General features: G+C 35.1%; 1 protein-coding gene across 3 annotated transcripts in view; it reads right to left on the bottom strand.

The window, feature by feature from the left end:
* Nucleotides 1–13,962, bottom strand: part of LOC106056802 (TBC1 domain family member 4-like) — a 117,337-nt gene that overhangs the window by 18,356 nt on the left and 85,019 nt on the right. For all 3 annotated transcript variants that reach the window (XM_056037122.1, XM_056037121.1, XM_013213655.2), the window contains exons 12-13: nucleotides 6,048–6,253; nucleotides 465–634 (exon numbers count right to left, since the gene is read on the bottom strand). In XM_056037122.1, coding sequence (XP_055893097.1) covers nucleotides 465–634; nucleotides 6,048–6,253 — 376 coding nt within the window. The remainder of the gene's footprint in view (nucleotides 1–464; nucleotides 635–6,047; nucleotides 6,254–13,962) is intronic.

The raw sequence follows: 13,962 nt of genomic DNA, 5'->3' as shown, positions 1-13,962 counted from the left end.
GAAGTTTTCTTTGCTTTCAAGTAACAAATGCAACATATAACTATTGGATATGTGCACAACTTTTACTATTCTCTTTGTAACAAATCAAGGCAAGTGCAAGAGGTTTTGATATTGGGGGGGGGGGGGGGGGGGCGGGGGAGGGAAGGTATACATTAGTTCAGTTCAGCTTAATGAATAGATTTGAATTAAATATTGTATTTCCCAGATATAACTATGCTTGATGAATTTATTAAAGTGCCTGAATTTCACTTTGTGGAGTATCTTCAGTGCTTTATTCACAGAGTTGAGCTATGCTTGTAAAAATTTTTGGTTACTGCTACAAAGAATCGGGTCTGAAAAGGAGCACATACCCAATAACCCTAAAAACAGGCCTAATCTATGGCACAAACTAATTAATAATAAGCTTCCATCTTTCTCAATGGAATATCCTATACATCAAACTGGTATCTGTTAAGAGTACTTACCATACTCCAGAGAATGCTGAGGGGTACACACTCTGTTAAAGATGGCCTTTCTCCAAGATGAGCTGGGCCGTCTGTTGGATGCTAACAAGGTGTGGTCATCCATAGGGGAGTTGACCACAGATGAGGAAGTGCTGTCTGAATGCTGAGGAGTGTTTGTTGCCAGCAGGAATCTGAATGCCATGAGAACAATGAATAAATACACCCCAATTTAATTCAGCTTATAGAGGAAGAAAAAAAACAAGACATAATCACACACAAAAAGTGAATTCCAGATCATGCTGGCTATTTCTTTCACATTTACATATGTAAAAAGAAGGCAAAGAAACAAGAAAGAAGAAAATAAGTAAGAGAGGCAACTCTGTTATTGTAAAAGAGAGTTAACTCTGTTATTGTAATCAATGGTGATCTGTTTACTTTAAACAATATAAGAAGCATAAACACGCCACATTCAAAATACTGGTTAAGTTTGTGATACTCTAAATATTGGTTGAGTTTGTGATGCTCTGAATATTAGTTAGTTTGCATAATCATAAAGCTTTTTATTTATTTTTCAATTTTGTAGCCAGTGGCTGAAATTGTATGAATAGATCGGGCCTCTCCACTTTAAAAAAAATTTGATGTAATAAAATACTCTGTATAGTACAAAAACAACAACTGCTAGTGAACATACAATCATTTAATAAGAGCAAACTGACAAGAAAAATATATAAAAAATTACTTAAAAAAAACAAACAAAGCTTATAATATTAAGTCTGTAATTGTATCCATTAGTTTGGAGAAAAAGGGGGATATCTGTGAGAAGGATACTGTGATAGCTTTTAAACAAAAATGTATGACTTCAACTCAAACTCGAGAGCTCAAGCCTCTTCAAGCCAAAACACTAACCACTGACCCAGCGAAGTGCTTATGAAAATATAAGGTTTCATAGGCTATTGTTAGTTTCAAACTTTTAAGTGACAAAGTATAAAGGGGACTAATTAAACTTATAATGTCACATCAGTCAAGTAATTGTTTTCCCTTGTTTGATACCAAACAAACTAAATAAATACCAATAATTAATTAATTATTTAATTTTTAAATTTGATTCTTGTTTTGTCAGGTACAGGAAATAATTGTGTAAAGTTTCAGCTTGATCCGAGAATGAGTGTGGGAGAAATAACCTGTTCAAACTTTTTGCCAGACAGACAGAGTAAGTTGATATAAGATATAAATCATTTCTAGTCAGTTATTCACTAAGATTGAGTCTAATTGTGATGAAATTGAAAGAAATATTTTGTAGTTGGACAAATTATTTGGACTTTTAACTAAACAGGCTCCAGTAGCACTGTATAAAGCAAATAATACTTGGAGAGTAAAAATGGTGATCTATTATACACAGGATTGAAGTGATTGCATTATCTATTCTTTAATGAAAAGAAATTATTACTTGTTTGCTCAGGGTTGAATAAAATAAATTTCAGGTCTGTTTAACAAGAATATATATATATATATATATATATATATATATATATATATATTAAAATGACAAAGGGAGTTATTGTTAAACAAACTTATAGGTAGCCCCAATGGGTCAGTTTTATGTTTTATTCACAAATTATGTCACAAATTCCCAATTTGTAGCTAAAAAATAAAAGGATCTTTATTGTGCATAAAAGTCATCTTTTTCTATTGCATATAATTTATATCTCATAAAATTATTCTTTAAGAACTAGTTTTTACACATTTGCCTAATTAATTAAAAAAAACAACAAGATGTGCTTTAAGGAAGAGAAAAATAAGTTGATGCACGTATTTGATACAATAAAGACTAATAAAATTTTATTTCAATTACATAGAGGTGGTGTCTCAGATTACAATGATATGTATCCTATTCTCCATTTCAAATTGAGTTAAAAAATAAAAAAAAAGTATAGGCTTTGAAGTTTCAAATTGAGTTTAAAAGTATGTGCATAAAATATGAAAAGTAATTCCAAAATGAGTTAAAAAGTATGTGCATATACTATACATACATACTTAACCCTAAAAAAAGGTATGCTTTCAGAAGAAGCCAAAGCTCTTACTTTGAGAACAGTGAAATCAATTTTTTTTAAATGGGATTTTTTTATTTTTATTTCTGAGATAAGAATATGACAGGCAGACAGCAAAATAATAATAAAAGAAAAATCCGATGGAGCCACAAACATTAGAAAGAACTGATTAGAGTTTGCTTTGTTAAAGCAAACTATGTTTGATATGGTGTGATGGCTTCTCAGGGTAATAATTTTGTTGAAGGACTAACAGTATTGTTGCTATGACCTAAGCTAAGACTGTTGGTGCTAAGGCCTAAGCTAAGACTGTTGGTGCTAAGGCCTAAGCTAAGACTGTTGGTATTAAGGCCTAAGCTAAGACTGTTGGTGCTAAGTCCTAAGCTAAGACTGTTCGTGCTAATGTCTAAGCTAAGACTGTTCATGCTAATGTCTAAGCTAAAACTGTTGGTGCTAAGTCCTAAGCTAAGACTGTTGGTGCTAAATCCTAAGCTAAGACAATTCATGCTAATGTCTAAGCTAAGACTGTTCGTGCTAATGTCTAAGCTAAGACTGTTGGTGCTAAGGCCTAAGCTAAGACTGTTGGTGCCAATGTCTAAGCTAAGACTGTTGGTACTAAGGCCTAAGCTAAGACTGTTGGTGCTAAATCCTAAGCTAAGGCTGTTCGTGCTAATGTCTAAGCTAAGACTGTTGGTGCCAAGACTAAAGTTAAGACTCAGTGCTAAGACTCAAGCTAAGAGTGTTAGTGCTAAAGTTAAATCTAAGACTGTTGGTGCTAAGACCTAAGCTAAGACAAATGTTGCTTTTAAAAAGCTTATTGATTCGAAGATGAGACACGAGTAGTACTGTGTCTACTTCTGACTCCTTTCAAAGTTTTAATCTTGAAGTAGACTTCACTGACAGATAGGTGGGCCAACGGTAATCCTCTTTTTTCTGATACAATCTTAATGAATGCACTCCCCTTGAGGTCTCCAAATGACTTACCGAGTGGAAAGATATGGACAGCCTTAGGAGAAGGAAGAGAATGGAGACAAAACTCTGACAAAGAGAGGAATATGGAGAGAGAGAGAGACGTTGATAAGGAATAGGGAGGTGGGTAGATATTAAAACACTTTAGGGCGTGTGTGTGTGTGTGTGTGATGAGAGACAATCACAAAGGGGCTAAGAGAAAGAGGAGAGAGAAACATTTATACAAAGTGCGAGAATCACAGATAAAAAGCAATGAAAGAGAGAGAGAGAGACAGATGTATACAGAGTGCGGGAATCACATATATAAATAGATAAGCAATAGGAGAGAGAGAGAGAGAGAGAAAGAGAGAGAGAGCAGCCATAAAGAAATGTCCAGCAATCAATCACAACAGCCAAAAGTGTCCTAATATTGAGTTCAATATTGCTGTTACTGCCAACATGCACCTTCCATCGTGACTCCACTATGTGCCAACAAACAAAACTACTCAATCACAGTCATGTTACACAAACAAACATTAACACATCAAGGGGTCCTCAACTCGAGGATGGTCAGTGTGCACATTGGAGGTCCGCGTTCCACAGTAGATATACGCCTAGGAGTAAAGATGAGAACTAGATGTAGCTGAACTATGGGAAACGAAATTTACCTATTAAAAAATATGTTTAAAAAAAAAACAGTAGGTGGGAGGGTTCTTGTGTAAGAAATACAATGTTTAGTAACGCTGTATTATGTGGAAATAGCAAACAACTGGTGCCTTGAAAAGCAAATAACAATAGTGTTATTACAAATTGTGTGTGTGTGTGTGAGAGAGAGAGAGAGAGAGGAAAAAGCAATAAGAAAGTGCCCATTTGTAAGACTGTATGACATTTTATACCACAATTATATGATATCTTTCTCCAACACAGATTGTTTACTTCAGGGATTTCCTGTTATCATCACTGTACAGTCGAAATCTGAGGTCCCTAACTTAAAATGGTAGACTCAATGCTATTTGTTTTCCATATCAGCCTGCGAATATGTATGCATATGTGTGCGTGCATGTGTGAATGTGTGTGCGACGTGTGTAGTAGACGCAGTACTTCCCAGATATTGTTCTCTCCCTTGCCAAACATAATTTCTCATTGAAAATTCATCTAAGAAAATCTCCCTCCCCCCCCCCCCTTCCCGGAAAGACGTTTGCATTACGTCATGCTTTGCCGCTAGCTATCGTTCTGTGACTGTCGTTAGCTCTTTTGATGTGTTCTGGGCGTCGTATTTGTGACATCCTAATAGCTATCATAGCAAGACAGCCAGTCAAAGTAGAATTCCCCCTCCCCCCCCACCGCAATAAAAAAAACTAAAGGAGCAAAAGGGATGAGCGCCTATCTTGATGAGTGACTTGATCAACGCTCCAAGGCTTTTCTGGTCTGACAATGGCCTTGCTCATCCCAAGTGTACAACCAGTTGGAGGTAATACTTAGAACATAACAACAACAAACATTAATTATGTTAGAAAATTGTGTCTAAAAATTAATTATGACTCAATAAACGTCTTCAAAAAAAAAAAAATTGTCCCAAGGCTCTTCCCTTCGCCCAGTTGAAAAAAAGATTAACCCATCAATTAGGTCTGAATTAATGAAACCTCCTTTACAGAAGCATTAATACTAGGAGATAATGTAAGTTACTAGTGTGAATGGTTTGTCCCAACAGATCAACAAGAGTAAGTTATTAGACTATTCCTTTCACTAACTCCGCATAATTGATAGAGCTGTCTCGAGAAGAATACAATCTGAATATCCAGACTAGCTTTCGCTCCTTTAATGTTCACAGAAGTAAAAGTGAGGAACTCGCTATTGGGGTGAGGGCGGGGGCTGATGAGAGTGGAACCTAGCAGGTTCATGAAATATATTCACAAACTCTAGGAACATAGAATAGTATTAGCATAAAATCTATAAAATAAAAAAAGGACCCTCCTGAAAACGACTTTATTAACTTTTGCTTTGCTCAGTAAACGAAGTCATCAATTGAAACTGTTAATATAAAACAAAGTTGTTTTTTTTCCTAATCCATTCCTACTTTATGATATTAATGATGGTCTGTTATTTCTCATTCTATTTATTTCTTGCAATGCTTCGTTTTTTGCAGGGAGTCTTTCCTGTGAGCTTAGCACAATTAAGTGTTGTTGTTTTCTATTAACAGTGCAGATAATGATTTTATAAGGCCACGTGGACTGAAACATAACACGGTGTGCAAACTGTCCATGAACGTCAATTGATTCATTCAACTCTTAACTGAATACAATGAAACAGTTGAGTCAAGTGCGGGAATACCCGCTGAAGCAATGTTAAAAAGACGTAAGCCAAAATTTAATTTCAGATGATTATATTTTGAAAAATTATAACGGTCGAACCAGAATTTTCACTGTGTAGCCAATAACGTAGTTACGTTTTCCCAAAAATATATATAAATATAAACAATCAAATTTATAAGAAAATACTGACGGCTATTTTCAAAATACCCGTCCACCCACCCACAATTTCCAGCTTTTTGATTGTTGAGCTCATGAAGAGAATGCAAACTAAATGTAGGCTACAAGAGAAGGCTACTCACGAGGTCTTCATAGGGCTGTGAGTCTTATTGTGGTTCACGTCCCTCCTCCTGCCCTCAGGGCGGCTCACGGAGCCCAGGCTGTCTAGGGTGGCGCTGCGTCTCCTGATGCCTGGCGAGGTGGGCGGGCTGGGAAAGTCATGCTGGAACTCTTTGCTCATGGGCGACGGCATGGGGGAGATGTCTGGGGTGGACGGAGCGGAGGAATCCTGAAACGACACAAAACAGACATGCTCATGGAGAGTAAGTTTAAATCATTGATCAAAACATAAATACGTAGGTCTACAGAACACACATGGCAAATTGCAAATCATTCGAAAATTTGTATCAAACAGATCAATACTTTTAATATAATACAATAACTAAAGGCAGAGCTGGACTTAAAAATGTGAAGGCCATGAAAAGGGGGGGGGGATATTTTTGGAGACCATTACACTTTTTCGAAACATTTAATAAAAATCTACTTATCAATAATAATACTAAAATCAAAGCATGTCGTATTTTAAAAGAAAGAGAGTACTTGTAAATTTAAAAAAAAATTTTTTCTTAACAACAAAAGGATTTATTTAGAAAAAAAAAAAAAGTAAGCTATTAGGGTTTACGCAATGGATTTGGTTTATCCAAAGTATTTTACGAGCACACTATAAGAGGACACTTTGTAACCATGACAGTGTTGACAACTGTAACATTTAAAGTATTATTGGTAAAAATGCGAGAAAAAAAAAACAAAAACAAAAAAAAAAAACAACGTTAAGTTGCTGACCGTTGAAATATGGATTTTTTCTCTAGTGGAGTCCCCTGGGGTTCCACCCCCGCCTGCCCTCCCCTAAATCCAGACCTGGATGCATACATGTTACCTATAAACTGAAATCACCATGTTCACTATTTTTTGAATAAGAGAAAATGGTGAATCTAATATAGCGAGTCAGTCCTGACCAGGGCCCAAACCACGGACCCACCGAATCGACTGTTTACACTCATCTTCAAATGTGGCCTCATAAAATTGACAATGTAAAATTCACCAAAAGCTCCTGCTATTAGAAGTGTACCGAGTGTTTGATGCAAAACAGTAAACTATTTACAACATAGAATATCTACTATTTTTTGTTAATCTCAAAAGGGTTGAAATATATTTCAATAAATATTTTATTTTCTCCCAATGTTATTATTATGCTTGGGTCATAGATAGGCCATTCTTTAACAAACTACAGAGCAATACAATTTAAAATTATGTCTTTGATATAAACACAAACGATTTTTATTATATAAAACTAATAAACCTTCTACTATTAAAAAAGAAAGACCTCAGTAAGGTAACATTTTCGAACAAGAAAAAAAAAAACAAACAAACAAGGTTACAAAGACAGTTTGTGTAGAAACAAACTCAAAATCGGCCCCCCAAATGGTCCACCCAGGCAGGTAAAAAGGCAGGTTTCAATATTTTCAGAAAGAACATCAGAATAAAGTTCTATCAAAGAAAAATGACAGAGAAGAATGGACAAGGAAGGTTGTTAGATGCCCCAGCGGTCCAGCAGACCTAAGGATAGATGAAAGTGAGTGTTTAGTTTGATGTGAACCTGGCCAAACTAATGCCTTATAATGAATATTTAATTGTTTTGTAAAGGGTCAATCTTTTATTCAAATCCTCAAGAAAAAATCCTTTAGTTAAGTGTTCTATACACTGGTGTTGCAGTTCACATGATAATAGGAAAAACTACTTATTAATTTTTGTTTTAAATTATGTTCAACTTATAAACGTACTAAATAGATTTTTTCTCTTTATAAAAAAAAAAGTAATTTTGTGTGTGTGTGTAAATGTAGTAGTTAGTAGGACAGAACTTACTTAACTTAGCAATACATTAGTAAAAAAAATTTTTTTTTGGACAAAAAATCCAAAACCATTTGCATAGATGTGCTAGAAATTATGGAAATATATGTCTCCTTTTCTAAAGAGCCTCCAGTGTTTGTAACCATTAATAGTGAATAGTTGTAAAAGTGGTGTATTTTTATGAAAAAACTGCTTGCATAAGTAATTTAAAGAATTAGACTTTTCGCTTTCAGTAAACAAAAAAGTAGCCGTTGCATCAGAACTTTGAATGGCCTAAAATATTATGATGTCGGATTTTCACTATCTTTTCTAGTTTACGAGATCTAAACGGGACGGACGGACAGAAAGACATTCCACACAAAACTAAGAGCGTTTTTTCCCCTTTCGGGGGCCGCTAAAAATACTTTAAAAATAAAAAAAAGTGTGCAGCATAGTTGTATCAATTAGTCTGGAAAAGTTGTGTAATTAAATTTGTAACACATCGAGACTAACATAAAAAAGCATTTAAAATTAAAAAAAAAGGGGAAACGACCTGAACTCATGGCTCAAGCAATCTACAGCCAACAACACCTATGAACATGGAAGATTGTAGAGTTATTATCTATTATTTCTGTTGTCTCGTCATATCTTTCATGTTGTGTTCACTGAGACTCAGACCACGACCTATATAGGGAACTAATGCAGCTTATACCACCACTTCAGTCAAGTACAGATTCTTTCCCTCGTTTGAAATACCAAACAAAATAATTAATTACCAATAGTTAATTAACTAATTGGTTAATTTCTTTTTATTGATTCTTGTGTTGTCAGGTAAAAGAAATAATTGTGCAAAATTTCAGCTTGGGTGTGGGAGAAATCACGTGTACAAACTTTTTACCAGATAGACAAAGAAAAAAGTAACTGTAAAATTAAAAAAAAAAAAAAAAAAAGTTGGAGTGTATATATAGGAAGAGTAGGGATGATCCGAGCCATCTAGAACTTCCAACTGCACTGTTAAGGTGGAGGCTCGACTTCAATGGCCTATCATTAATAACTTGAGAAGTTCACACCACAGACCATGTGGCCCTATCCAGTGGCATTGACATTTAGGATCTCGCTCAGAAATAGTTTGGGGCCCACAACTAATAACAGATCCCTGTGGCCTGATACTTCTGTCTCGGATTAGTTTTCAATACGGTCAATGTGCGTGAGTCCACACCGGGGTGTTACACGCGCCAGAATGTTAGCCCAAAGTTTGTGTAGGTGTGTGTGTGTGTGTATGACAAGAAGGACTTTAGGACGCATCTGCCCCAGGAACTAGATTTCAATAAATCGTCAGGACGTCAGGATGACGTCTGCTGGACACAGGGGCGACAACAATGATCTGACCTTTGCGTACAGAGCAGACGACCTATTTCTCCATTACTCCCTTTTCAAAATTCACATGAAACCCACTTTTTCTTTCTACTTTATCTAAATAATCCCGTCTCGCATATTTATTATGTTTCGAATTAAAGAAGAAAATTACATCTTTTTTACAATACCTCCATTCAAGTCAGAGAATATATATTATAATAGATGCTTTATATAATTTTACAAAGTAATATATGAATTTGTAGTGTATAATGATATAATTGACTATATTATTATAAACATGTATATACAATTATCAGTTTGATAGAATGCAATCATCGACGTTGCTTATGGACAAGAGAAAACCCACTCAGTTCAAAGTATGTATTCATCCTACTAGAACTAAAGCTATAATATTTGAAATCAAGGGGAACAAAAATAAAGCTGAAAGTAAAAATATGAACATACACTTACATAATACCGACTACTTTCTTTCCTTTTTGTCAATAGGTTATCATTAAGAACACCTCGCGTAGATTAAAACACACACACACACACACACAAATAGAATTAAAAAAAAAAAAGAACAGATGTGTGATGAATTTTCCCAGATATATCCATGTGTTTGATTGTAATCCCCTCCAATATCCAGGAGTATGAATTTAGTGTAATCCAGCTTCAAAAAGGACGAGTGACATTTGGACACAGAAACAAAAGTTAAAGGAAAGGTGATGACATTGCAAATCTCTACCGCCATTCAAAGCTCCTCCCCGCACACACTGGCCTCAGTCGTCCTGCCCTCACCCCCCCCCCCCCCCGCCGCGGGTAGTTAGACCGTCAATTAGATCAGGGATTCTCTCTCATTTTTCACGATCCTTAGTTTCCCAACTGTTTCACAACAACTCAACTCTACGCAAGGGGGATCTACTACAGGATTGAGATCTATTTCTTATGCTAGATGGCAATGAAGACGTCAACTTGTCTATTTTTCCACCATGCCTTACTTGTCAAGACTTCAATAACTTATTAGCATGAAGTCGACAACGCAGACGTGACTTTAAGTTAAAACAAACGAGTTAAACAAAAAATAATTTCTCATGGATTATCTTAAGCGTTCCTACAAAAAAAATAATTTTGAAAGTGATTGATGTTAGTGATGTGTTTGGTGTTAGTGGTCAGTGATGCAGTTGTCGTCTGTGATATGTTTGATGCCAGTGATGTGATTCAAGTCAGTGATAAGCGTGTTTGCTAATAGTGTATTGTTTGATGTGTCAATGATGTGTGCTTGTTAATAATATTGTGTATGATGTCAGTGATGTGTTTGATGTTAGTTTAGTGACTGTAACAAAGGTAGGTCTACATTTATTAGTTAGCACTGTAGATCTCTAATGGAGAACCTCTCAATTCGAAATGTTAACTGATCTCTCGCCCAATGTCTGACGTGCGGGGGCCGACCTCACACAGGTAGGGATTGAAAAATCAATGAAAAGTCTCAACAATCACGTCCAATCAAAATGTCATTTTCTTTACCATTCTATAGGAAGAAGTAAAAACAAAAAAACAAAACAAAACAAACAAAAATACACGAGTCTCTTTAATCCCTCTAATCTTCGCACTCGAAGACACGCCGTATTATTATGTAATACACTAGCATAATGTAATACAATCAATAACATCACTGACATTACAACGCCGTATGGTATTATCTATATGTCGTATTCTCTACTTTCTTTGTCTTACTTGATGGCCTTGTGCTGAGAACGGGCGTGACGAGGTAACATGCACTTCATTGAATGTCAACAAGATTAGCATAATTAATTGCCAAGAATCTTGCCATCACAAAGTATAAATAGAATCGCCTCCCTGAGGCAGCCATAAAAACATCAATGAAGCCAATATATTGAATGCCTCAATTGGGGTGTTTTTTTTTTTAAAGCGTGGGCGGGTATCTAAGGAACGACAACTGGAAGTGAACAAAAATGACAGGGGCAAGCACTACTACAATTTCTAATTTCAAAAAGCTTGGTGTATATCAGGTTGTACTATAGCTCTCCATATCTCTTTCATGTCAAACAAGGGAGAGAAAATTGAACCTTATTTTCCAACAAAAAACAACTTTGAACTGTAAGGAGATATAACGATTTTATTAAAAGTTCAAAATCATTCTACAAAGTAGAGAATAATTTCATTTGTTTTAAAATCATTACTATAATAAAGCACATACCGCTACTGCTATCATTACATACATATATATGTATATATATATATATATATATATACATATATGTGGGGTGGGGTATATATATATTAAAGAATACAAGGCTTAATATATAATTACTGTAAATATCAGTATATGCAAAAAGAAATAGCTAGTAAAGGGCGTTGGCAAACGTTTTCTTGAAGTGCTATATTGCGAATCTTATTTGCACTCAGTACCTTATACAAGAATATGTCTATTTCAAATACAACTTACAAGGTATGAGAATATGAATAAATGGTAATAGAACAAGAAAAATATAAACAAGGTTAAAAAGACAGTTTGTGTGGAAACAAACTCAATATCGGCCCCCGAAGTGGTCCACCCAGGCAGGTAAAAAGGCAGGTTTCAATATTTTCAGCAATAATATCAAAATGAAATTCTAGCAAAGGCAAACGATAGATAAGAATGGAGAAAGAAGGTTGACAGATCTTGTGTGGTGCCCCAAAGGTTCAGCAGACCAAGGGATATGTGAAAGTGAAGGTGAAAGTGAAGTTAGATGTGAACTTGGCCTAACTGATGTCATATAATGATTATCTAAATGATCTAATTGTTTGTAAAGGGTCCATCTCTTATTCAAAGCCTCAGATATAAACATTCCCTTAAGATACAATTATTATTTTTTTATTAGTTAAGTGTTCATGGATATAGAACCAGGCTGCAGGTCAAGCGATAATATGAAAAACTACTTTTATGCATACTAAATAGATTTTTTCTCTTTAAAGAAAATATATATATTTCTTTGTAAACATAGTAGTTAGCACGAAAGAACTTATATAACTTAGTAATACAAATGTAACAAAATATATATAATCGTGTTAAAACTATGTTACATAATCATCTCCCTTACTAGCCTCTCGTGTTTGTTAATATTAATAGTGAATAGATGTAAAAATGGTGCATTTTTATGAAATAAACTGCTTTGCATAGTTACTTTTAAAAATTCAATTTTTCCCTTTCAAAAAAGAAAAAAAAGTAGCCGTTGCATCAGAACTTTGAAAGGTCTAAAATATCATAATGATGGATTTTCAATATCTTTTCTAGTTTACGAGATCTAAACGGGACGAATGGACGGACGGGCGGACAGACAGACCACACAAAACTATATGCGTCTATTCCCCTTTCGGGCCGCTAGAATCTTCTTTTTTTTTTTGTTAAAGAGACCTGCTTGGTGCAACTTATAGAGCGATTAGTTTGATCTTAATAACTAATGAATTTTAGATTTCCAAAGAAAATGGAACATTTTTACCCCACCTCATGTCCCCCCCCCCCTCTCCAATCCAGAGAAAGAATACAATAAGCCTTGTTAAGGAATATCTACATTTACTAGACTTTATTATGTTCTAATGATAGGCCTTTAGATCTAGACTTAGAAGACGGTGCGCTTATTGTTACTTAACATTAATTTATTGAAATCTTTTAATGAATAGGGCCTAAATTTTTGAAATACCCGAGAAGATGAATAGTCTGTTTAAGATAAATACGTTCTAGTCCTCTAGCTAAAATCACGTTATTTAAAAAAATGTATTTTTTTTTTGCACTTAGAAAAGTTATAATGTTCAAACTAGAGTGACCAACGAGCTAGTAACATATACATCAACATATAACATATACATCAACTGTCAAATTTCTAGGAAAATCGTTACAGACGTTTATGAGAACCGCGTCCATCCAGATTTTGTCCATTCGGAATGTGTGTGACCTGAATAGAGCTAGAGTAAATAATAAAATAGCATTGCAATGCAAACTAGTTTAGACCGAAGTAGTTCAAACAAGTTTAGACCGAAGTAGTTCAAACAAGTTTAGACAGAAGTAGTTCAAGCAAGTTTAGACAGAAGTAGTTCAAACAAGTTTAGACCGAAGTAGTTCAAACAAGTTTAGACCGAAGTAGTTCAAGCAAGTTTAGACCGAAGTAGTTCAAACAAGTTTAGACAGAAGTAGTTCAAGCAAGTTTAGACCAAAGTAGTTCAAGCAAGTTTAGACCGAAGTAGTTCAAGCAAGTTTAGACCGAAGTAGTTCACGCAAGTTTAGACCGAAGTAGTTCACGCAAGTTTAGACCAAAGTAGTTCAAGCAAGTTTAGACCGAAGTAGTTCAAGCAAGTTTAGACCGAAGTAGTTCAAGCAAGTTTAGACCGAAGTAGTTCAAGCAAGTTTAGACCAAAGTAGTTCAAGCAAGTTTAGACCGAAGTAGTTCAAGCAAGTTTAGACCGAAGTAGTTCACGCAAGTTTAGACCGAAGTAGTTCAAGCAAGTTTAGACCAAAGTAGTTCAAGCAAGTTTAGACCAAAGTAGTTCAAGCAAGTTTAGACCAAAGTAGTTCAAACAAGTTTAGACAGAAGTAGTTCAAGCAAGTTTAGACCGAAGTAGTTCAAACAAGTTTAGACCGAAGTAGTTCAAGCAAGTTTAGACCGAAGTAGTTCAAGCAAGTTTAGACCGAAGTAGTTCAAGCAAGTTTAGACCGAAGTAGTTCAAGCAAGTTTAGACCAAAGTAGTTCAAGCAAG

The sequence above is a fragment of the Biomphalaria glabrata genome, chromosome 8, assembly GCF_947242115.1.
Source record: "Biomphalaria glabrata chromosome 8, xgBioGlab47.1, whole genome shotgun sequence".
Lineage (NCBI taxonomy): Eukaryota > Metazoa > Mollusca > Gastropoda > Planorbidae > Biomphalaria > Biomphalaria glabrata.
This window is presented reverse-complemented; position numbering and strand designations above follow the sequence as displayed.